Source organism: Egretta garzetta, unplaced genomic scaffold, assembly GCF_000687185.1.
Source record: "Egretta garzetta isolate BGI_Z169 unplaced genomic scaffold, ASM68718v1 scaffold228, whole genome shotgun sequence".
Classification (NCBI taxonomy): Eukaryota; Metazoa; Chordata; class Aves; order Pelecaniformes; family Ardeidae; genus Egretta; species Egretta garzetta.
Window position 1 is genome coordinate 4649372 of NW_009260758.1, and position 24720 is coordinate 4674091.

The 24720-nt window shown below is 48.3% G+C and overlaps 1 protein-coding gene across 1 annotated transcript in view; it reads left to right on the forward strand.

The window, feature by feature from the left end:
* Positions 1–24720, forward strand: part of FRMD4B (FERM domain containing 4B) — a 246352-nt gene that overhangs the window by 164373 nt on the left and 57259 nt on the right. The window contains exons 2-5 of the mRNA XM_035901411.1: positions 15504–15569; positions 16309–16403; positions 18608–18700; positions 23581–23665. Coding sequence (XP_035757304.1) covers positions 15504–15569; positions 16309–16403; positions 18608–18700; positions 23581–23665 — 339 coding nt within the window. The remainder of the gene's footprint in view (positions 1–15503; positions 15570–16308; positions 16404–18607; positions 18701–23580; positions 23666–24720) is intronic.

The following is a 24720-nucleotide window of genomic DNA, read 5'->3' on the forward strand; positions in this document are numbered from 1 at the left end:
AGCAGCAGGAGTGGAAAAAGGAAAGAAAACTGACCATGTAGACAGGAAAAAAAAAAAAATGAAGGGAGCAGTCTCTCCAGAAAGGTGCTGCCATGGGCAAAGAGGGCCCCATCATGCTGAGTGTGGAGTTGTTTGGCTGATGCTGGGCTGGATGCGTCTGGTTGCTACAGTTGTTTTGGGAGAGCACGTGTGTTGGTGTAGGTGAAGCCCATCGGGAATCTGGCTGGGCAGGCGTGCAAGTCGGTGTTTGCTAAGCCATAGGGAAAGTGGGAGTAATTCCTCTCTGATATCAAGCGTTTTGCAGCTGCTCACCATGTTCAGAGAGGCTGGGGGGTGCTGCATTTGCTGCAGGGTTACCTGCCCTCGGGCAGGGGGTCGCTGTGCTGCCATCCCCAAACCCCAGCTCGGAGCTTTTCTGGTGGCTACTGAATTGCAGAGTCTCTCCCCCTGCTCGACCCTTGCTGCTCTAACAGCCTCCCACTGCTGGAGCCTCTTACGGGGATGCTGTATTTCTTTTAAACTTTAATTTTTCTTCTTGTTTAGAAAATTTACCTGAGGCCCAGAGTAGAGCTGAATTAGCCCAGATCTGTATTTGTTTGGAAGCCCAGGATCCTCCGAGGAGTTGTGCTCTTCCCCTTCTCCAGCTATTCCTGTCCCTGTGGTTATCCCAGCAGGGCAGGAGTTGGCACCACCCAGGTAACCTTCACGTCATTTCTCTAAGGAAAAATGACTCACTGCCTATTTTCCATCTTATTTTAGGACTTTGGAGTCTGTGTTTTGGAGACAAACACAAGTTTGTTACTCTGAAATACTCACCCAAAATTGTCTCAGCTGCCACCCCTTAGGTCACTGGTGCTGGCTGGACCAGCTGGCTGGACCTGACCTGGCATCCCCCTGCCTGATGTGGGGCCAGCTCATGGTTGGTTTTTTTTTTTTGAAACCTGTGATATTGAGCAGTGTGGAGAGCTTTTGTAGCCTCATGACTATGGAACATTAGCTTTTACAAAGTAACTGGGGCGGGGGGAGGGGGGAAACCCTAACTGTCTGCAGCTATTTAAAAGGTGGATATTTGATCAAAGCTAGTTCTTCTGCATTAAACAAGGAGGGCAAGACACCTCTGGCACCTCACCGCATCCCGGGTGTCTGGGGTAGCTGGGGCGAGTGGCCCTCCGGGGGTGTCTGGGATGCTGGTATTGCTGGAGGCAGCCCCGGTGCCTGGCTTGGGCCGGCTGGGTGTCTGGACCAGGCAGTGCGGCTGCTCTTCCCGGCAGCGTCAGCAAGGCTCTGGCTTTACAACCCTGCTCTGCAGCTTAATGGAGCCCGTCGGTGACCTCAGACACTCGGTACATGGAACCCCCTGTTTGGGGGGGGGAGTTGAGCAGGACCAAGAGGGCTCAGTACCTCTAAGAAGTGGGAGCTGTGGGTCTCTGGGTGTTGCTTTCAAAAGTTTGAGGTTCTTGCTTCCTATTCTGCTAACAGCTAGTTTGCTCCAGATGTTGAACTTCTTTTCTTCTCTTAAAATAGATCTATGGATTATAAAAAATGGGCTAGAAAAGTCACCATAGTTTGTCCCCTTTCTGCATAATCACTGCGCAGTTGTGGGGAGCATAAATAACTGAAGGAGAGCATCCAGCTAAAGGTTGTTCTTGCTCCCAGGTGAGGTTGTCTTGGTGCAGGTCTGGAGCTCCTACTGGCTCCGGTTGCGTTTTGTGATGTTCCGCTGGCCCGTATCTTCCAGCCCACGTTGGGTGCTGTCATCCTGGGCTCCGTTGTTCCCTTGGCATCCGTCCTCCTACCATAACTTCTGTGGCCAGAGGATGCGAGTCAGTGTAAATTTGAGATTTTGTGATTCTTGTGTACCTGCCTGGAGGTCAGGTTGGAGCTCTGGAGGTCAGAGCCCCCTAGATCTGGGTGCACAGGTTTTCTGTTCTATTTTTTTTCTGTTTTCAATGGAAGCAGTGTTACAGTCATCTGACACTTCTTCTGGAGGAGAGCTCAGTTTCTGCACCCTTGTGTGATACCTGTGCTCTGCCTGACACTGCGTGGCTGTGTCAAAGCCCAGAGGTGTGGGAAGCCATGCAGGTTGATGCTCCAGAAGGGAAAAACTCAGTGGGGTTAAGTACAACTTGGTGTTTTGCACACAGAAAGCTGTCCTGCAAAGGGAGCAGTGGAACAGCAGGTAGGTGATTTACCCCTGCACCTCTACCAGCAATGAACTGCACTCCTGAAGAGCAGCCCTTGCCCCAGAACAAATTCGGATTGACAGCCAAGGGTGTAAGCTCTGTCTGCGTTCCCGGTTCCCTCCCCGATGTGCAGTAGCCCTCATCAGAGGCAGTGGACCGAAGTGTGCCATGGAAAGGAACTGAGGGAAATCCAGTGACATGCTGTACCTGGGTACCTGCCACAGCCAGGGACTGCAGAGATACAAGTGCACAAACTGAGGGCAAGCGTGCTGAGAAGACAAGCTCTGGTTAGCTCTGTTTGCCCAGGCACCCTCAGATGGGTAGGTGAGCCTCCCTGCTGCTGCTGGGAGAGTTGGGCTTGTTCAGCCTAGAGAAGGCTCAGAGGGGATCTCATCAACACGTACAAATATCTCAAGGGTGAATGTCACGAGGACGGAGCCAGACTCTTCACAGTGGTGCCCAGCAACAGGACAAGGGGCAATGGGCACAAACTGAAACATAAGAGGTTTCAGTTGAATATGAGGAAGAACTTCTTTACTTTGAGGTTGACAGAGCACTGGCACAGGCTGCCCAGGGGGGTTGAAGAGTCTCCTTCTCTGGAGGTATTCAAAGCCCGCCTGGATGATGTCCTGTGTAACATGCTCTAGGAGAACCTGCTTGAGCAGGAGGGTTGGACTAGATGATCTCCCGAGGTCCCTTCCAACCCTTGCCATTCTGTGATTCTGTGAAGCCCCCGCTCCTAGGGGTCAAAAATGGAAGCGGCTTTAAGTTTTAGTGCTGTGCCAAGCATAAAGGTCCCTTCTGTCCCCTGGGCAGGGATGTGCAGGGAGGAAAAGCTGGCAGGGCAATGGCAGCTCCCAAGAAGCACAGAGCGGTTGGTGTTGGGGTCCTCGACCGGCTGCTGTGGCGCAGGGGGGCTGGCAGGGACCCCTGTGCCCACAGCAAAGTGTCTCACTGCCCCAGGGCTGGCACCTTGTGCTGTGCCTTCCATCGGTAACTGCTGGGTTTTTTTACTTGGTTTTGTTTCATAATAAAGCAGTTAATATTACAAAGGGGCAAAAAAAAATAAATGTAATGCTTTCCTAGCTCGCCTCCATCTTTAACAATCACATTTCAACCTCTTGTGTCCCCTGACTCATGCTGGAAGGGCTTTTGTTTCTGAATTGGTAATCAAAGCAACAAATGCGAAGGTCACTTCCTTGAGATTATATGGCAACGGAAGAAGTCTGGGATCGTGTCTCCCTTCTTTCCCCCAGCTTGAATGTACAGAAAACATGAAGGCTTAGTACACACACGCTGTCGAGTACTTCTTGGGTTTCTCCAGTCCTTTTAAACCAGCCAGGGCGTGTGGCTTTGCAGGTAAGAGGCTGTATTTTAATTTTGGATGCTTAGCAGCAACAGATAGCGTTGTTTACTGCTGTTATGTTATGCCCCAACTTAAACATCACGCAGACCTTGGAACTGCAAGCGCAGGGGGGGAAGGCAGCCAGAAATCAGTGTGGAGCAAAGTGAGTTTGCTTTGGGGTACTTTGGTAGCGCAGGCTGAAACCTTTTTGCTTGCTGTCTTTGCCCTGGAAGATCAGTCCATAAACATTTGTTTGGATCTTTTGCACTCAGCTGTGGAGATAAGGGGCTGCTTGTTTACTCCCGGCACTTACAACTGCTTTTTCCTGCTGTTTTGTTGTGAGAGCTGACTTGGCTGCTTTAGGAAAGTGCTACATCCAAGCTTGGTTCTGGTAACTTTGCTGCAGCTGGAGAGCAGGTCTGTAATTTCTGATTTTAGAGAAAACCCATTTTCAGAGATTGCCCTTATAGGCTGCTCCGAGATAGGATTTAAACCGAACAAAGCACAGATTCATAAGTCCCGAGGAAAGGCGGTCAGTGCCCGGTACAGTGGCTCCTTTCAGCATGTAGCTATTAAATGTCTCATCAGTGGGGTCCCCACCCCTCTCACCCAAAAAAACCCCTCATGATGAGGTTGGCACTGGAGATGATGCAGCAGTGCCCATGGAGCTCGTTAACGGCTGCTGAGAAAGAGCCTTTGATCCCAAATGCTTGTTTTGCTTTAAAAGTGGAGTGTGGAGCAATCCAAATCCGTCAGCCCCCGCGTGCCTGGCAAGGTGCTGGTGGCTGGGCAGGCTGGCTCCTCGCTGCAGAAGCGCTGCTTGGCTCCCCTTGCAGCCCATACCCCCTGCTTTGATTTCTTCCAAAGACCTGAGGATTTCAGGCTTTGCTTGTTTTACTTGCTTGCTCTTTGCATTTTTTAAAGTTACAGATGTTAACGGCAATTCAGATGGACTTGTGATCTAGCCCTTTTTTAAAATCATTTTTCATCACCTACTTACCTAATGTGTACAAAGCTAGCATCTGGTTTTCCCAAGGGGCTGTTGCCAAGCATGAGAGGGCTGGAAAAGTCCAGGGAGAGCACGGGGACAGGATAGGGGATGAGCTGGGTGCAAGGACCCTGACGGGGCAGGGGGGGTGGAAAGAGATGCAAGGTGCCCTCAGGGGATGTGGTGCTGCCTGGAGAGGATGGCAGATATTTGGTGAAGGCTTGCTTGTGGCAATGAAGGCACGGACTCCAAGTTCATGCATAAGCACAACTGGAATCGGAATCCCTTTATTTAACGCTTTACATCCTTTTATACTGATCACAAAACAAAGCCACTGCTTTTCTCTTACACCTAGCTAGTTGGCAAGCCTTATATGGAAGCAAAGTATATCTTGCAAAGTCCATTGGTCATAGCATTGACCTCGCTTTTCTCACTTAGCTCTTGTTTTACTTCTCCCATGGCTTGCGGCCAACAAGATCAAGGATATCTCTGGTGTCCAGCTCAGCTGCTGCATCTGCGGATTCTGTACTTGTTCCCACACTTGCTCTGCTTATGTCTCCTGCCTCAGGTACCTTCCCTCAAAGACCCAACCCAGAGTGAGCAGGGAGGTGGTGGAAAAGCAAGAAGTGTGATGGAGGAGCAGCCTTCCAAGAGATGGGGCAGAAGCAAAGAGGCATCAAGGGCAGGCTGTGGGCCTCTGGGGGTGGGAAACCCTTCGCTAAGGGGGTCTTTAGTTTCCTGTAACAGGGGAAGCTGAGTTTCTGTTTCAAGTGGGTCAGGGATGGCTTCTGGGGTAGGGTAAAACACAGGAAAAGTTGCCAGAAGCTTTGCACAGAGTATCTCCAGAGATTCGTGTTGTGGAGACTTAAGCAAAGAAGCAGGAGCTTAACTGATTTACCTCCAACCTCGTGGTTGAGGAGTGAAGGTCAGAATGGGTCTCGGGTATCTGGTCCTGCCCCACAGTGGGTACCACTACTTCAAGGGCAGAGGATGCTGCTGCCTCCACCCAGTGCCCGTTCTGGGGCTGACACCACATTTGCTCTGTTGGGTAGCACCAGGAAAGCGCTCTGATCCCCCCAGGATCTTTTTTTTTCCCCCTGAGTTCCCAGGAGATTGCACTGGAACAAAACGTCACCATGGGCTTGTGTGCAGTAATGCCCCGACTGCCGTGCCTCAGTGCAGTCGGTGATAAGCATGCCTCAACCAGACACTAATTTATTAGCTGTGTTCTGCCAAGGAAAGCAGATGTTGGATGAAGTATTTCATTGACTTGATATTTGTGGCAGATTTGCACTGATTGTTTCCTATTAATAATTCTGATTTTTAGGATTAGCTGTAGAGTTGCCTGCCTATTCTTTTCTTGCTGATATTTTAAATACATCGCGAAGTGATGGGAATGGTAACATCAGCACCTGTGGAACGGCTAAACTCTCCCCCTCTGTCCCAAGGACTCGGCATCTACTGATAACACTGCTGGCAAGGTCCTGTGGCCTTTGGCAGTGTCGGGAGAGGTGAGATGCTGTCTGGATGCTGCTTGTCAGCTGAAAAGCATGGGGCCAGCAAAGGCTCTTCTGCAGCAGGGCATCCCTCTGCCTTGTGCTGCGGGAACCGATGCCGCCTGTGTGCTTGTAGCATGCTTGTCCGTGTGCTGGTGCCTGGGCAAACACCCCCTGCACCCCCACGTGGGATGGAGCAGCAGCGAGTGCGTGAAACCACCATTGGTAGCGTCAGGAAAGGCAGCCACGCTGCAAAATTTCCTTGTGGGGAGGAGAGGGGTTAGTTTTTTACATTGCACACTCCTGGTAGAGACCAAGAAGCAGCAACTCTTGTTTATATTTTGCTCTTGGCAAATGCTTTATCTCCTGGCTGGGATGCTTATTTATCGTTTTGAGGAAGATTGAATTCACTTGTTCCCTGCATTTTCATTTATCACTGTTCTTTGGGGTTTTATTATTGTGGTGTGCTCATAATTATTTCTGAACATTGCATGTGAGCATTTTGGGAGAGGAGGATGAGCTTTAGAGCCCCATGACCTGCTTCAGTGAGTGGGATCTTTTTAATGACCACAAGAGGCTGTACTGTTGTCCTGTACAAATCAGCAAACCATCAATAAAGCAAGTGAAAGGGTCCCTTAAATTTGCCATCCCCTGCAATGAGAAATAGTAGAGTAAATGGGGAAAAGGAGAATCGTATGGGAAGTGTGTTGGCACTTGGCCCTGAAAAGCCACAGTGAGGGAGAGCACTTGGGCTGTTGCTTTGCCAGATTTTTTTACTGGCTCAGCTGGTGAGGCTTACATGAAAGTCAGTTGATGCTCTTCAGGAGCCAGGCTTTTTTTTCATCATATCTTCAGTTCTTGTGGCTATTTTAGGAAGGTGCCATGCAACCCCGAGAGCCTCTTGGCCCCCAGTTCCAGGCAGTGTGTTTCATCTCTAAGTCTTTGCCAAACTTCAGTAGAGCCAATGTTTCCATGGAAAGCATCATCAAAGGGGCGTTTGTACCAGCTTGTGCTTAAGTTTTCTCCAGCCTGTCTCATCTTAAAACATTATTTCTGTGCATGTTGTATTCAGTCTGGTCTTCAGGCGCCTGTCCCTGCCTGGCTGCTCCTGGGACAGAAGCACAGGGACACCCTGAGGTCGCAGTGGCTCTGTACAGTCCCTGCAACTGCTGCAGGTAAATACCCCATGAGGATTGGGTCACCCTGCTGAGGTGGCTTGCCATAGCACAAAGGGTGAGATGTAGTTGCTGCGGATAAATACCCCACAAGGATTGGGTCACCCTGCTGAGGTGAGGTGGGTCCTACGGGGTGGCTTGCCATAGCACAAAGGGTGAGATGTAGCCAGCCACTTCAGTGCATCACTGGCTATTTAGCATTAAGCAGATACGGGCTTCTGTTAAGGTTAATATTAATAGCAAGATAACAAATGACTGAAGGCAAAATCCTGGCCCTGTTAAAGTCAACGGCAAAATTCATTGACTACATTGGAGCCAGGACTTCAGCCAGAGGTTTCTTTATTCTTTCAGGGGCTAATGGTTCTAAACTAAAACAGGGTAGGTTTAGAATAGATATAAGGAAGAAATTCTTTACAATGAGGGTGGTGAAACACTGGAAGGGGCTACCCAGAGCGGTGATGGAGGCCCCATCCTTGGGAACATTCCAGGCCAGGTTGGATGGGGCTGTGAGCAACCTGATCTGGTTAAAGGTGTCCCTGCTCCCTGCAGGGGGGTTGGACTAGATGGCCTCTAAAGGTCCCTTCCCGCCCAAAGCATTCTATGATTTTATGACTTGAAGATTAGGAAGGAGAGGCAATATATCTGGAGACATGGTCTGCCCCCTGTGAAGCTGGTAGAAGCTCTGCTGTTGCCTTTGAAGGGATCATGTCAAGCTTATCGCACCTACATGAGCCAGGCTGCGGTGCTGCGGCAGGGAACCCACTGGCTGCCCAGGCTAGCCTGTGCAGGGACCAGGGGAAACATGAGTTTTCAGACCCAGAGCCAACCTCTGTGTTTAGCAGGAGGTATCGGTGAGTCCAGGAGTCTTCATCGAGGGGAGGGTGGCCAGGCAGAAGTGGTGTCACTTGGGGGCTCTTGTGCCACACCCCTTGCTGGCAAAGGAGGTGATGGAGAGGTGTGGCAGTGGGACGGGGGTGCATTGCACTTCCAAGATCTACACCCCTGTGGGGGGTGGAGTGCATCCAACCCCCCCCGCTGTCCATCCATGTCCCCCCCAAATGCCTCCCACCACGGGACACTCAGTGATGGGCACCGATACTGGGTCAGGGAGGACCCGCAGGCTGCATGCAGACTGACAAGAACCATGCATCAAGGAGACCTACGCAGATCCTTTAAAAAGTTTCCACAGAAATGCTGGTATAAAACCAAACTCCTGTTTGTTATTTTTCTGCTTATTCCTTAAAGCTTTGAATGACTCCAAGGGCTGGAACATGGCGAGGCTTTGCTCTCCCAACAGACACACCAGGAAACTCTGAGGTCATTTCAAGCATTATAACTTTTTCCCTCTTCCCCTCAGCTGCATGCAGGCCCCTTCCTTCCAGAAGGACAGGCAAAGGCTTTTATTTTCCTGAGATGTGCCTAGTTAGGGCAGCTCCATATTGCAATACATTCTTGCATCTTATTTCATATTTTTATCAAGCTGCGCGTGTTTACGGGCCAGCTGTAAGCTGGCTGGCTGTATCGAAGTCAATGAAGCAATGCTTATCTAAGGCAGCTGAGGATCTGATCCTAAATGCCTTCAGGACTGAAGGGGAAAAAAACCCCCACCTAAATACTGCAGAAAATCTGAGGTCAGTGTAGGGGCTTCAGTATTAAGCTTTGAAATCTCTTACAGGCTTATGGGTTACAGAAGAGGGGTTGGGGGGAAAAAACCTCTTACAGGAAATCACTGGTGATGCTTTGTAGCTAGTTAACTGCAGCTTGGGTAGGGACTTTGAGGACTCTTACAGGAAATTACTAGTTAACTGCAGCTTGGGTAGGGACTTTGAGGTGGAATTCTCTTTTAAGTGCCAGGCTGGCTCTCTGGGCTCCCAGACTTGCAAAGCAGTGCTGCTAAGTCACCCGTCGAAAGCAGGACGGCAGGATTTTGGGGTCCTCCCATGCCGCAGTCTTTGTGGAGGCTGGGTTGGTGTGGCAAAGGGACAGTGCTTCCTAACTGGCCATATGCATCTTGTAAGCGAGTGGGAATATTGCTCTTTTGCTTTTTGCTATCCATATGACTTTTTTTTTTCAGTGCTCTGGTTGCTGGAGCCACTGTGATGTGCCTGTTTTGGGCGCTTCCTAACTGGCCACATGCATCTTGTAAGTGAGTGGGAATATTGCTCTTTTGATTTTTGCTATCCATATGACTTTTTTTTTTTCAGTGCTCTTGTTGCTGGAGCCACTGTGATGTGCCTGTTTTGGGAATAAATGATCCAGTATTTACAATTTACATCTTCTAATGGCGCACTGCAGCCCAATATCTTGCTTTTAAAACTGCACATTTAAGGCTTTATCTGCCAGCCATTTATTTAGTGAAAATGGTTCCCCTTTCTCTCTTATCACTGGATGCATCAGTGCTGGTTTTTTCTTTCCTGTAAAATACCTTCTGGAGCTTGCTCACCTGCCAGTGAAGTTTAATTTCACGTGGTTACCCTGCCGGGAGCTTACGGAAGCAACTTGTGCAGTTCTGGTCCCCGGTGTCGCAGTCGGGTGTTTTCCAGGCAGAGCCCCTATGGGTGTTCAGTAACACCCATGCCTGAGCAAAAGGATTTGTCTTGAGAGGAAGGGAAGAGGGTTGCTATTCCCGTAAGATCCTTGTGGCTCGTGGAGTTTGGGTATCAAAGAGGTGAAGCCTTACTGGATGGGGGTGGTGGTTTTAAAGCCTAGAGCAATATGTACTTACATGGATGCAGGACCCTGTTGCAGCCACCCCGTCCCTGCGCAGGTCTCAGTTACCCATCGGCACAATGTGGTTGTGCCAGAAGTGGGTGCAGGGGGGCTGCTGAAGCCCAAATTGTGGCACATTCCAAACGAGAGCAGCTGGGATGCTCGCACAGACCTCTGAGCATGTTGGTAGAAACAGTTCCCAATTTTGTCTCAATTATGTGCAGCTTATGTATAATCCTCTCTTCTTCGGCCACAGAGTTGTTAGGGCTTGGGGTTTGGGGGTGGTTTTTGCTTTCCCTAGTAGCAAAGACCTTCTTAAAACAAAAAAGGCTTAAAAATAGAAGTCAGCAACAGATACAGCCAGCTACGCCGAGCCATGTCTCTGTAATTTGCCCAGTTCTGGGAGGTGAAATCTGGTCTGAAGAGAACAACATATTCAGGCTTGCTTCTGACCCGAACCCTTCACGATTTCCCATTTGTAATTCACTATTTCCCATTTGTAAGCTACGCTTTAGGAGAGAGGTTATTCTGTTAGCTTTTTTTTGACTTAAGTCTTTTTGAGGTTTCCTGTTTACACCCTGTCTAATTACTTTTTTCTTTCTCTTATTTTTTTCCTAACTGGATAACACACATGATTGTCTAAAAATACTGCATGTAACAACCAGCTTCGAATAGGGAGGATGTTTCCACTGAAGACAAATAGCATAAATATCCTGCATGGGTTTTTTTCCCAAATAAACATTCAGGCTCAGGATATCACAGGGAATAGGTTTAAGTAGCCAAGAAGTAGGGTTTTTTCTCGCTGCCTTTTTCTTTTTAAAGAACTGATGGTTTAGAAAGTCTGCCCCAATGACTTGAGGTGGAGAATTTGTCTTAATTTTTGTGTCCCAAGTGAGAGGGAGGAAAAAATGGGGTGTTTTTTTTCCCCGGGTGTATGAAATCTTCCTGAGCATGTTAGCCTGCTATATAGAATCACAATCTCACCCTATGCTTTTATTTCCACATGTGGAGATTTTGACAATTGTTCCTTCTCCTTCGTTATCTGCCTTTTTTTAGTGAAGAGCTGGGTAAATCAGGTCCTTGCTGCAAGCCCGCTGCTAGTACCTGCCTGTAAGCTAGGAAGGCTTGCAAGATTTTCATATTATTGCATTTCTGCATTAGGCAGCATTTGTTTCCTTTTCATTCCTCTCCATTTTTGAGGTTTTATTGCTTGCTTGTGTGCAGAGCATACGAGTGACTTTGGGCAACAGTAAGAATCCAGTATCTCAGTATGGTTTTGCCAAAGATGAGGCTGTGCGTTACGTTGCTCTGCTAATTTCCTGTTGGGAATGAGATGAGATACAGGGATTCATCATGAATTTTATGCTGCTGCTACTTTTACTGGATAATGGCTTAAATATTAGCAGGCTTTTAAAAATAACTGCTAAAAAGACCAACTTGGGGGCACGTTGCAAAAAATAGAACGAAATTATTCATTTGTACAGACAATGCAGAATCAATGAGAATAAGCTGAAAACAGAGATGTGTGTGTATATATATCTCAAGACTGCTCACGCCACCTCTTAACTGAGCCAGACAGCTGTGCTCGTCTTGTGATGGATTGGTCCAACTACATAGAAAATCAATTATATTGTTCAGATTAGCAAGATGAGCTGAATTAAAGATGAAGAATGTATCCTCTGATGAGGAGCCCAGCGCCCTGAGAGCTGGGGAGTCAAACATGGGTCCCTTCCCTGAGCCCAAGGAAACAGGCCTGCGAGTGGGGAAATAAATCATGCCGGTGTCATTGGGGGGGTTAAAAACGAGTCCTTTGCTGCTTTGGCTCCAAGAGCTCAGGCTCTTCCATCACTGAGCTGGAGGGACCCTTCCATGGCCAAAATCCTTTATATATTCTGTGATGCTGTGGTGGTGAAGTTCTCTTTTTGAAGCTCCCCAGCTCTTCAGGCAAGAGGAGACGACCAGACCATTGATACCTGGGACGGTGCTGGAGCACATGGCATTGCTGTGCTGCAGTCATGTTGCACCTCTGCATCACTGTGCTGGGGCAATATGGGGCCGATGGAGGGTGGTTGATACTCCAGAGCTTGTGAGGTGGTCTTGTGGCTGGGGAAGCCTCTGAAGCTTTCGGTTCTGCCCCGGTACAAATGAGACTTGCAAAATGTGAGTTCTGCCATGTATATAGGAGCCCTGTCTGCACAGGAGGGTAGCTCTGTGCAAGGAGAGAGTTGTCTCCTGGAGGTGACCTCTCTGGGCAACATTCCTGATGCAGGATGGGCTTGTGTTGCTCTGTGATGGTAATTGGGAGTGATTTGCTCCTGACTGTGTTTGTAAGTATGGCGTAAGCCAAGTGAAGTGCTCTCTGCCCCATCAGGAATGGGGTGGGGATACTTGGAGTGAAGTCTTGCACAGCTGCAGAAACCAGGGTGCTGGTTGCTGAAGTCTTGGGTCTGCAAGAGGGGGATAAAAGAGCTGATGTTTGGACTGTCCTCATTTAACTCTGCTTTGTTCAGGGGTTAGAGCCTGCAAATGCAAAGCTGGTAGTCGCCCCCATGGATTTGTGTTCCTCGACTGGCCTGTGGTGCCACGCAGTGAGTACCTGTGTTGTGCCTCCCAGCCCAGGTGGAGAAGGTAACTTAGTAGGGGTGCAGCTCTCAGGCGTCCACGCGTGGGCTGGGGGGCAGAGAGGTGCAAGCAGCAAATGGAAAGGGCTCCAGGGCCCCTCTCAGCCTTGAGCTACAGCCAGCAGCAAACATTTCCTAGCCCTGGACATTGCTGTCATGTCCCAGCATCCGACAGCGTATTCCTGGGGTAACACCAGCCCATTGCTTCGGGGACACAGGTGGGAGCTGGCAGGTTTGTCACAGTAATGGCATTTCATGCTGCTGTATCGTCCAGCACCCCGTCATCTTCTGCAGCTTCTTGCTTGAGCTTTCCAGTGCTCTGGGAGGCAGCCGTATGATTTTTTTTTCTGAGATGAGATTCCTGGAGACTTGGGTATTAAATGTTATCTGTATCTGTAAACCAGACTCTTAAGCTGTGTCCTTACATTTTCTCATCAATAAAATCAGGGATATTTATATCTTGCCTATCTTCAGGGGTGTCATGAAGTTTATTTACTTTACTTTTAAGGTGCTTTGCGATTACCTTGGATAGCTGAATAGAAGCAGAGATTATGGTTGGTTATTTCTTTTATGTTTTAATCTTCCCGGCAACCTTCCTTTCTCCTCAGCACAAGGCTTTGTGGATGGGTTTGCCATAATAGAAACCTTTTTTTACTTAACAATAGACAACCGAGGCAATTAAAACAGTCAGAAGTGATTAATGTGATTTCACTGGGTGAAAGCTAAAGCAGCTAGCAATTAAATAATGGCAACCCTTGTGCTATCTCAGAGCAACAGATGGGAAATTATTTAAAAACACTATTGGATCAGACGCTTCGCAATGGGGGCAGATTGGTAACAGTATGTCGGAGCCAGAAATACGGACCACCTCGAAGGGTGTGCGGATGAAATGATTAATTGATGGTAACATGTGACTTATTTATGAGCGCGTGATGGCAGACCTGCAGCTTTCAGGAAAAAATGGACCTGCGATCAGATCGTAATGGATTTCAGGGCTCCAGGTGGCATGTTGGGCGAGTGGATAAATTGCAGGGAGTGCTCTGGAAGCTGGAATTGGCATGCTGCAGCTTTGCTTCCAAAACCTGAAGAAGGATAAAGTGCTGGAAGCAGTACCCTGTTGGGGGCATGGGCCTGGGGCTAGTACGGCTCGGGGCCGATGCCGCCTTGGGGTGCAGCTCCATCGGGTGAGACCATGGTTCGCGTGTTGGGCATCACTGCCATCTCCGTGATGGGGCAGCCCCTGCTCTGCATCCCCGCACGCACAAGTCACCCTTCATCTGGCACTTCTCTACAAATTCATGTTCACAGCAGTAGGATAAATGAAAAGGAAGGGGTTTCTTCCAGCTAGACTTTCTCAGTGAGTGGTGCTTTCACCAGTATTGCTGTTTTGATGAGTGATGTGATGATATGTGTTTAGTGCTATAAGTTGCCAGCGCTGCTGCCATAGATGCCGTAGCCCCATTTTCGCGGACACTAGCCAGAGTTGATGCTCATCCTGGACACTAGACAGAGTTGTGCCCACAGATGCTCATCTCTGACCTGTTGGCAGAGCTGCTCAGGAGGGGGGCTCCCTCCTGGGTTTTCATCAGAATGAGCTCAATTAGTTGAAACAATAAAGCTTTGTTAATTTGGCTTCTTTAGGGCTGACTGGTGACCAAAGAGGCTGTGTCTCAGCGGCCCTCACTGTGTGAACAGCCATGTGTTGAAATGGGGTCAGGAGGTTTCTTTCTGGTTATATCGCAGTCAGGTATAATTTATATTATTTTTAAGTCTTTATAAGGTTTGGATGTGGGGCATCCCAGGATGGGAGGTATGAGGGGGTGCTGGTGGCAGTAGACCTCAGCCCTGTCCTCGTCCCCATCCCTGAGGAGACGGAGGGATGTGAAAGGAGAAACCACTGTGTGTTGCTGCTTAATCCCTCCGGGACCCCCTATCTAAGCAAACCACCCTCGGCCTCTTCTCAGAGCTCTGAATTTATAGTCTGTGAGAAGCTCGTGCTGTCAGGAAAATGAGTTGTTCTGAAGCTGGGAGAATAACTACAAAAGCCAGTTTTCCTTCTCCAGCTCTTGTTCAGAGAGTGTTGCGAAGCTGGTCCTTGCCAAAGCTGGTGAGAGGTCCAGAATTAGAACAGCTTTTAAATAATGTAAAAGCTTTCGTGGAAATGTATTAGATTTCAAAGGGCGGATATTAAAAGGGCATAATGTGCAGCTATTTCTGAATTGCTCTCCTCTTAGAGAAAGATGGGTTGTTTGCAAGAGATAAATGTGACACAAAGCAGGAACTGAGGTGGTCCAGATATCATGTTGGAGGTTGCAAAGCTCATCCTGTTCTTCATCATTCAGTTCAAGCACCCATCTTTGATGCATGCAAGCCCCTATGTAGGAACGCTGTGGAGGCAATGGCTTCTAAGGCTTGTGAAAAGTTATCCAAGGGAGAGCGTTAATCAGAATCATAGAATTGTTTAGGTTGGAAAAGACCTTTAAGATCATAAAGTGCAATTGTTAATGTACCAGTAGAGACTCCATCTAGACTGGAGATCAGGTCCTCTGTCAAAAGACCGAATACCACCTGACGCATCTGCAGGGAAAGTTGGATAGATGGGGATTTCGCGGGTCCCTGGTCATCTCTGCTCCTCATCGGAGCACAAGGTCATTGCTGCTGCTTGTGGCTATGGTACTAGCCAGGCTGGTTCATCCTCAAATTAAATTGTCGCAGCCCTTGTGTCATTTCTATCTGATCCTGAGTGCTGCTAAGCACCCTTAATTCCAGCTTGAAGTTGATGGGAGCTGAGAGTGCTGAGGCAGCTCCCCAGACCGAGTCCTTGGAGAAGGACGCTCAGCTCTGGTACGGAGTCAATTCCCTTAACGGTGCAGATTAAATGCTTGCTACATGCTGTCCTTGCCCCTGAGCCTCACGTGGGCCTGTGCAAGCCCCGGAAGCCATCGATCCTGCCCTCCCTCATGGTGCTGCGTTGCTGTCTTTGCAGATGACAGAGGGCCGGCACTGCCAGGTGCATCTCCTCGATGACAGGAACTTGGAGCTGCTGGTTCAGGTACGGACCCCTCTCTTTCGGGCACTGGTAGCATGGTACCAAGATTTCTCCACATATTTTCTTTAGCAGTATTATTGGGGGGTTGATGCATAAGGGATGCTTGAAGAGAAGTTGCATCTCTTACTAGAGCAGCACATGGAAATGGAATAAATGGGTGTGTGTTCGGGCATGCATGGCCCTCCTCGGACCTGAGTTAGCAGGAGGGTTTCCCTTGGATGTTGGTGCATAGTGGGCAAAATATCTGCCATTGGTTCTTGCATCCAGTTTTTAATCTGCTTTCACCAAAATCCGTAAAGCTTATTGATTGCGCCCCTTGTGGCAGTGGTGGGTTATCATTTAAAAAAGCCTGTATTTTTGGGGATGTGATTTATTCCTGTAACAGAATCCAAAGCACAAGATCCTCCAGTACTCAATATTTTCTTAATTAAAAAAAAAAAACGTGGGACAGCCGGAGCTGCTGCTTTTTTCCCCTGGAAGGAGGAAAGCAGTGGTTGGTCCGTGTGCTTCAGCCCAATGTCATGGGTTGAGCCCATAACTGCCTCTTCGTGTGCCGTGTGTCCCACTGCTCCACAGAGACACCATGCCCAACTGCCCCGAGTCTGATGGAGCCACTTCTGTCTTGAGTTATATGACACTTGGCCATGTGTACTTAAATGTCAGGATTTGCAGAGAAAAATTTAATTACATATAGGAAAAGGCTGGCGTGAAATGAGTGACATTATTTTTATTCTTTCAATAGCCCAAACTTTTGTCTCGGGAGTTATTGGATCTGGTGGCCTCACACTTCAACCTGAAAGAAAAGGAGTATTTTGGGATAACGTTTATAGATGATACGTAAGTATGTTCATTTATTTTCAACAGCTGTGTGATTATTGCAATGTGAAACCTATCCCCAGTGCTGTGGAAGCTCAGTGTGATGGAAAAAGGACTTTTTGAAGAAAGATTTTTTTTTTTCCTACCTCACACTTGTGCTGCTTGGCTGAGGAAAGGGGAAGGCCCAAACCAGAAAATATTTGGAAAATATCTTCCGGGCACAAACCAGGGAATACTTGTAAAATACATTCCTGATGCTTTTGCTTTTCGTGTTTGTCTCACAAGGCGAAAAAATTGATTCAGCAATAATTTCCCACATGAAAACTCTCAGCTTTCCTGCTCTGTTACTTTCAGTAACAACAAAAAGATTTTGCTTTTATTTTCAAAATGAATTGCACTGATTGCTTTGCACTTCAATCTCCAATGTATTATTGAGTCTTTCAAACCCAAACTTCCCCAGCAGCAGTGAAATATGAGGTTAGTCCTTCCCCTAAATGACTTTCCTCTAGCTTCCCTATTACTTTTAGGTATCCAAGCTACTCTGCAGGCTACCAAGAAGAGCTGCAAAAGCAGAACGTGCTCGAAATGTCCCACCCTGCCTTCTCAACAGCTGGACTGTCGCAAGCCTGTGGCGGTGCTGGGTGCTCTTTGCTGTCACCGCCGATGCGAGTGGGGCAGCTCCAGCAGCTGAGATGCTCCAGCCAGGCTCCAGGGTGCTGCTGCTGTGGCATCCACCCGGAGCTGCCTGGATTAACTCAAAGCTCAGCTGGTGTTGAGACTCCTCTGTCAGCATTGCACAGAAACGCTTCCCCACGTCTGCGGGGTGCAGGACCGAAACCCGTGGGCAGGACTCTGCTCCCTAGGGCCAGCGTCTCCAGAAGAATTACTTTCAGCTCCCCAAAAAAGCTGGAGCAGAGCTCCTTAGGGCAGTGGGAAAATGGAGTGGTGCACTAACACAGCCCCTAAATAAACCTCTTCTTGTCTAATGGGAATAATATTAGTTCCTGCTGCCCTCCGTTGCTGCTTTTCATGGTGTCCTTTTGTGGATGGAAGCCTTCCCCTACAACTGGTGTCGGCACCACCCTGCCAAGGCAGTTCCCATCTGCAGGTGCAGGACTGGCCCTGGGAAAGGGCTGCTGGTGGTTTTGGAGCTGGTAGGAGCTGCATGTTCTGGGGCCCTGACATGGCGGTATGTTATTTTTTACCAGCCACTCTCATTTAGGGCTCTTCCTAGAATATGTTTACCACATCCTTGTCCTTTCCAGTGTTGGAAAGTACTTTCTTCCAGCTCTTCTGTAAATCCATTGAGGATGCTGTTTGCACTTGGCTTATTTTTTTTCCTCCCAGAAGAGCTGCCATGAAATTCTTCTGGAGGTTTTTGGTTGCTGGCGGTCCCTCACAGTGAGCTTTAAAGTGCTGCCAGGGGATTACCTACATGCCGTTGGCTTCTCCAGAAACACCAGTGGGGCTCCAGAGGCTGCCTTGGGTGTATGGGGCTGGGTGCTTGGAAGGGAGCGTGTGGCCTCTGGAGGGCACCCATGCCCTAGCCTTTTGGGGCAGCCATAGGCTTCTGTGCTCCACCTCGGTCCCAGAGTCCTGAGGGAGGTTACTGGAGTTTGGGGGATTTTTGTTTTCTTTCTGGCTTCCTTCCCGTTTCCATTGGAGAGGCCACGGCGGAGAGAACTGTGGTTTATCCACCAGCCTCATTTAATGCGTGCCTGCAGTAAACCCCTCGGCCCCGAAATGGGGTTTTGTGTCATGCTGGGGCTGGAGATTGTGCAGGACAGGAGCGGGGGGTACGGCCGCAGGGCTGTGGAGTCCCTGAGCAGCAGAAGAGATCAGACCCACTTCTGCTGTAGGCAAAGGTCCAGCCTCTGCTCCAGATCAGATCCCCCCGCTAGACATGAGAAGCCAATGGAAGCATCTCCACCTACAGCGAAGAAGGGTATTTCAATAATATTTATTTCTTCTGGGTGCCATGCTATGACTTTTGTGCTGCAGCTGAAAATACGACTGCAAAGGGCGTTTTCTAATGCCCAGTGAATTACACCAAAATCTGAACGTTTGGGAAAAAAAAGGCAAAAATTGGATGAAATGTTCGCCTTGTCAGAGCTGAATCTTGTCCTTTTTAAAGTAACACTTGGAGCAAACGCGAGCACTGAGAAGACCCCGGTTCTGTATTTCCTGTCCCCATTTTTAACCACCTCCCCAACCTGTTTCTGCAGAGGTCAGAGTGTCTGGCTGCAACTGGATCACCGAGTCCTGGACCATGATTTGCCCAAGAAACCGGGCCCGGCAACTTTGTACTTTGCTGTTAGGTGAGTAATTGTTTCCACAAAGAAAACATTACCACTTGGGTTTATTTATCACCAAGGGGTTTTGTTTAAAAGAACTGATTACGGATTTGACAAAGGAAATAAATGTCAAAGCGATATATTATTTTTAGAAGGAGATTAGATCCTGGATATGTGCTGCTCTTTCTTGTATTCAACTACAAAATAAAGTACTTTGGAACCTGCTCCTTTTTAAACTGTTACTAGGATATTGTTCCTAGGGTTTTTTGTTTAAAACCCAGTATTTTAAATATCATCTTTGCCTAACTTGTCTTTAATAGTGCTAAATTTTAATACAGTTTGTTTAAACACTCGTGCTTACTTTTTCTTGTTTACTTAAGGGTTGCCTGTACTTGAAAGGGGTTGCTGACGGCTTCTTTGCTCACACAGCTTAAGCCAGTCCCCAGGAGACAACAAAATCCCTGGCAAAGTGATGATTTTGGCCAATGTAATTGTATTATTTTAGGGCTTTTGCAGGCAAAGCTCTTGCTGGTGAAGGGCCTGAAAAACCCATGTCCTACGAGACAGAGCTGTGCTGGCAGAAAAGACCAAGCATCATATTCTTAATATTGTTGGAGTTCTTGTTTTCCTTACAGTCTATGAGGAAAATGAGAGCAGAGTGACCTCATTTGCTTTTCATATCTCGGTAAATTTATGCCTTGTGTGCTTAATTATTTGAAGGGCTTCCAAGGCAGGGCCTCTTGTGTCGTTGGGTTGGTTGGCACCGTTGCCTCTCCACGTCCTCCGCACCCTGGTCATTGAGGGAAGGGTTCGAACAAGCGGCACTTTGTTTTTTGCTGAGTATGTGCTCATTTGTGATGAAGTTCAGAGCTTCTCTTCCCCACTTTTAACAGAAAGAAAAAATCTGTTTTGAAAGGGATGATGGGCTCTTCAATATATTCACTGTGTTTGAGGAACTGGGAGGCTCAGCTCTATGACTGCCCAAGAAAGCTGTGAAGCCAGTGGTATGACTTGAGCGTTTCTTTGGTTGGGATTAATGCTGTTGGCTCATGATGTTCATTTTGGCCCACTCTGTTGCAAGATGGTCCTCAACAGGACTGGGTGTGCAGAGACCTGGGCAAGAGTTAATGTGTGAAGAGTGGGCTTGGAAAGATCAACTTCTAGAAGCTAATTTTAAGCCTGACTGGTCCAGGGTCATGGGATCCAAAACAAGCAAGAAGGAGCCAAGGAGGTGGGTAGTGAGAGAGAAACAGAGCAGGAGGAGGAGGATACAGAAATAATTGGCAATATAGAAACTGTCTGATCTGTAGAAAATTATATTCCAGCAGAAGTCACTTCAAAATCTGCAGCTCTCTTCCTTACAACTTTTTTGGATAAGTAAATGACTCCAGGCCTTTGCTCCATGGCATATGCCTTGGGTGGTTAGTTCAGACGCTTATCTTGTGTGAACACATTTGCCTTGTCATAGCCTATTCCTTAATTAAAATCCCATGAGAGCAGCCGAAATACACAGTTGCAGCTGTGTGTGCCCATGGCTCGAATGGAAAAGCGTAGCTGGGCGTGGGGCAAGTGGCATGGAGGGGCTGGGCAGAGAGCCCCGGCGCTTGGCTCTCCTTCTCCGGGGCTGGACTGTCTCTGGCAGGGCAGGATGTGACAGGGGTGGATGCTGTCGCAGCCGCAGGGGGGCCCTTGGGCTGGGCGAGCCCCCCCGCGTGGGCCATGCCTTCTGCTGTGTTTGGGGTAGGTTCAACCATGAACAGAATCATTACTGCTTTGGTGTCACTTTTCTTTGAGATGCAAGTATAACGAGGCAGGGCACCAAGCTGCTGTTCTTGTAACATGTGGCAAATGTGCCACAGCATCACTTTTCAGTGTCTTTTGGCACTGCCCTGGACTGTTTCCAGCAGCAATACTGGAAATGAGGGGGGATACCCCGGCTATGCCCCTCCTTTTGTGCTGGGCGAGCCCTCCTGCGTGGGCCATGCCTTCTGCTGTGTTTGGGGTAGGTTCAACCATGAACAGAATCATTACTGCTTTGGTGTCACTTTTCTTTGAGATGCAAGTATAACGAGGCAGGGCACCAAGCTGCTGTTCTTGTAACATGTGGCAAATGTGCCACAGCATCACTTTTCAGTGTCTTTTGGCACTGCCCTGGACTGTTTCCAGCAGCAATACTGGAAATGAGGGGGGATACCCCGGCTATGCCCCTCCTTTTGTTTGTAACTCCTCGGCCCTGAGCTTTTGCTGTTCAGTAATGAAACACACGATAATCTTTTCAGACTTAAATTATTTTTCTTCAGCTGGCATAAACTCCGTCCAGTTATGGAAGTTTTCATATGGTACATGAAGCTGGTGAAGGGCTCTATAATGTGGATTTAGGACTTCTAAAAACATCATTCAAGTTTCAGGGATGCTGATAGCATTGGAAATAAAAGCAGAACATTCACTTTATGGTGTTCCTGAACATGCCTGTCACCCCATGAACATCCTTATCTTTGTGGTCCAGTGTTCTCCATCTGTACTGTGGTGATAAGAGCGCACAGCTTGTACCACGGAAGAAACAGAGCATACAGACCCAGCTGGGGCAGGGCACGATGCCTCCCCGGTGCCCTCCTCCCAAACCCATGGATCCTACAGCCTCCTGCTCCGTACCAGCAGTGACTGGGAGCCGCCTCTCTTTGGAGCCAGGGGTACCATCCTAGGATTGTATGACTCTGATACCATCCTGCTTCTGAGAACAAGTTAGCCCAGGGGAGTGGTTGACTCCACCACATTGGACACTTTTAAGACGCAGCTAGACAGGGTGCTGGGCCATCTTGTCTAGACTGGGCTCTTGACTAGGAAGGTTGGACCAGATGGTCCTTGAGGTCCCTTCCAACCTAAGATTTTGTGATACCATCCTTCTCAGGACAAGTCAACCATGTCTGACTCTTATTTGAAAGAAACTGCAAGTGCGATGAAGGTCATTAATTGGGGAAAATCACCTTTTTGGTGCAGCGGAGGGGGAGGAGGGCTTTAGCAGGCTGAGGATGGTCCATGCTGTGAAGGGCCAGTCTGGCAGCAGGTTGGGAAAGGAGGAAGAGGGCTCCTGCCTGCTGCTCTGCATTTCTGGAGAGAAACACTGATGTGTCTAAAAGGAAGTTTAGCAAAGCTGTTGGGGGGAAAAAAATTGAATCAGGTGTGATCAAGAGAGGGTGAAAATACCTGAGGCTCCTACAGTTCTTGGTGAAAGGTGAGTCATGGAAATGTAAAATAGCCTTTCAAATGTCTGGAGCAGGCTGCTGGGCTTGAGCCTGCCCCTTGGGCATGCTGCATGCCTGTCAAATGGGTAAATTATCTCCTTATCCTGCAGAGGCGTTCTAGGGAGTGCTTCAGAATTAATTTGATGGAACGTGCTGTAGGAATGCAAAATATTAAAACGATTACTATTTAATGTATTGCTCGTCTCGGGTCACAGCATCAATACTGCATGCGTCCCCAACGCGTGCAGCAGGTGCTGGCTTCACTGCTTCCCACCACGCGCCCCGTGCCGCCGCTGCCGACTGCTTCCAAGGTCTTGCAGTTCACCTACACCAAGAGATCAGTGGCTGGAGCTTGAGGCTGTGAGGAGCCTTAGGAGCACCGTGGGGCTGCGGGGAGGGATTAGCCTGGTTCTGATAAACATAGCGGGCTGCATGCCCAGTGTTGTCTCTCCAACCCTCCTGCTGTCAAAGGCAAGACACTGAGAAGCCATGGTGTGGTCTGCGCTGCTGGGGCAGTGGTGGTGGTGGCGGCCTAAATCTTTACTTGGCTGGAAAAAAACCTGTACCTTCTGTCCAGCATTGGGTGGGAACATCTGGACCCAACGCATCCATCCTCTGTAAGGAGCTGAAGCACAGGTATCCTGCTTTCAGACCCAGCTGAAGGGATTGACAGGACCATGTTCACGCAAATTTCTCTCTTTAAACTGATGTGGCAGTTCCGTGCTCCTCAAATTAGAGATGTGTTTTCTCCGCACTATTGAGTGCGTCTCAGCGCTGTTTGGTTTGATGCCCAGAATGAGTCAGTGAAGTGCACAGACAGGTTGTGTGTGCGATTTTTGCGGAGTGCCAGTGGTGTACGTGATGCTTGGTGTAGCTCTGTAACAAACCAGGACTCATCTGCTAACCTTGGCTGGGCCAGAGTAACCAGTAATGGGATGGCTGTTGCTGGTGTGTGCCTCTGGCGCACCCATGGCCCTGGGAAGAGGAAGCCAGAGGTGGCTGGGGAGGAAGGCAGCAAGTGCTGTGCAGTGTGGTGCTTGTAAGGCTGAGCCAGTGGCAGCCCTTCCATGTAGACCCCTGGTTTTGGGGCTCCTATTGGCACTAGGATAGATGTGCCCGATGGGATGGAGCCGACCCCAAGGCGTTCCTCTTCTGGTTTTTTGGTGGAGTGGTTTTTTGTTTTTTTTTTGCTTGTCCCTGTTTGCTTGGAGCAAAGTTACTGGCTCTCAGCCTGTGGCTGCTCTCTCCTCCTGGAGGAAGGATGTTCTTGCAGGGCTGCCAGCCCCTCTCCTCCATAGCACCGGGCTGGCTTCCTGACCTGCAGTGTGCCGTTTGGAGTTACCTTTTCCGCATCCATGTTTATATCTGCATAGGAGGGATGGGCTTTGCTGCTTTAGCGTTCGACAGGGTTTTCAAATGAGAGGAAAAGTCATCAGATATCTATGATCTGTTGAACAAGGAGTTTGTCGTTCCCTGTGTGCTGTCAGCCTGTGATTTCCTGCTTGTTCCCTCCTACGAGGCAGGAAATTAAGTGCAGTAGCTCATAGTTCCTCTGTGCTATTTTATTACTAGAGAACAAAACATTAAGGAAATAAAATTATTTGGGAGGAAGATGAAACCTATTGAAGAAAGTAACTGTTTTTTTCTTTCTTTAATTTTCAGGTTCTACATTGAAAGCATTTCCTTTCTCAAGGACAAAACTACGGTCGAGCTGTTCTTTCTGAATGCCAAGTCCTGTGTGCACCAGGTAAGCCCCGGTGTTCCTTTGGAGCTCCTTATGCATCTCCCATTTATTGCTCCTCTGCCACCTACGTGGTCCTGCAAACTTGCTAGGAGCTGCGTCTAATTTCTAGATCTTATTGAAGTATTGAAATCTCAGTGTGCTTTCTCTCCTCCTTTGCTTAATTGCTGATGCTCCAAGCACATGGATGAAGATGATGATGGTTTCCTTGCCCCATTTTCGTAGCCCTGCTGTGTGCCCGCTGCACTAGAATAAGTCTTAAAGACTCAAAAGCTTTTGAGCTGTTTGAAATCTGGGTTGTAACTTTGCAGGTAGGCTGTCTCAGTGGCGTATCCTTCTGTACGCTGCATAGTAAATGCTCAAGGCAAGCATCTCTTTGCTGATCTCGAGTCAAACTTGTCTCGAGAGCAACAGCCCTGGGAGAAAGGTCCTATGCTGTGAACTTGGTTCCTAGTTCCCTGATTTTCTGCATTAATTCAGCAAAGTAGTAAAGTCATAAACCCCATAAAGTAGCAATCAAAACTAGTTTGTAAAATACTTCTTATATTTATTCCCTAGTTAAGAAGCTTCCACTGTTTTCTTAAAATGTTTGTATTGGTAGAATATATTTTTTAAAGTTACTTCATGATATGGTAGTCAAAAAATCTTAAAAATTGAGGTTGATCTGCTGCAGATTCATCTTGGTCTGAAACAAGGGTGGTGTGACGTGCCCCTAATAACCAGTGGTGCAATAGTGGCTGCAGTTCATTGAACTTTACTCGAGCATTGCCTGATGTTTCTGGGATTTTCCAGTTAATGTCAAACTTGAGCATTTGGCTCTTCTTACTCATGGTTCAATCAGTCTAAAAGGGTCACTCGGTTCTTACAAACTTCTCTTAGAAAACAATCCTGTATCATTAGCTAGTGGTAGAGCTTGGTGTAGCCAGCCGAAGTTTTCAGCTTTAATATGCTTCATATTTTAGAGGAGTCTTATTCAGTATCCAGTATCCGTTATTTTATGGTGGGATCAGAAACCTGACGTGAAAGCACTTCATGGCAAAGTTGTGACTGTGCTTTGTGCG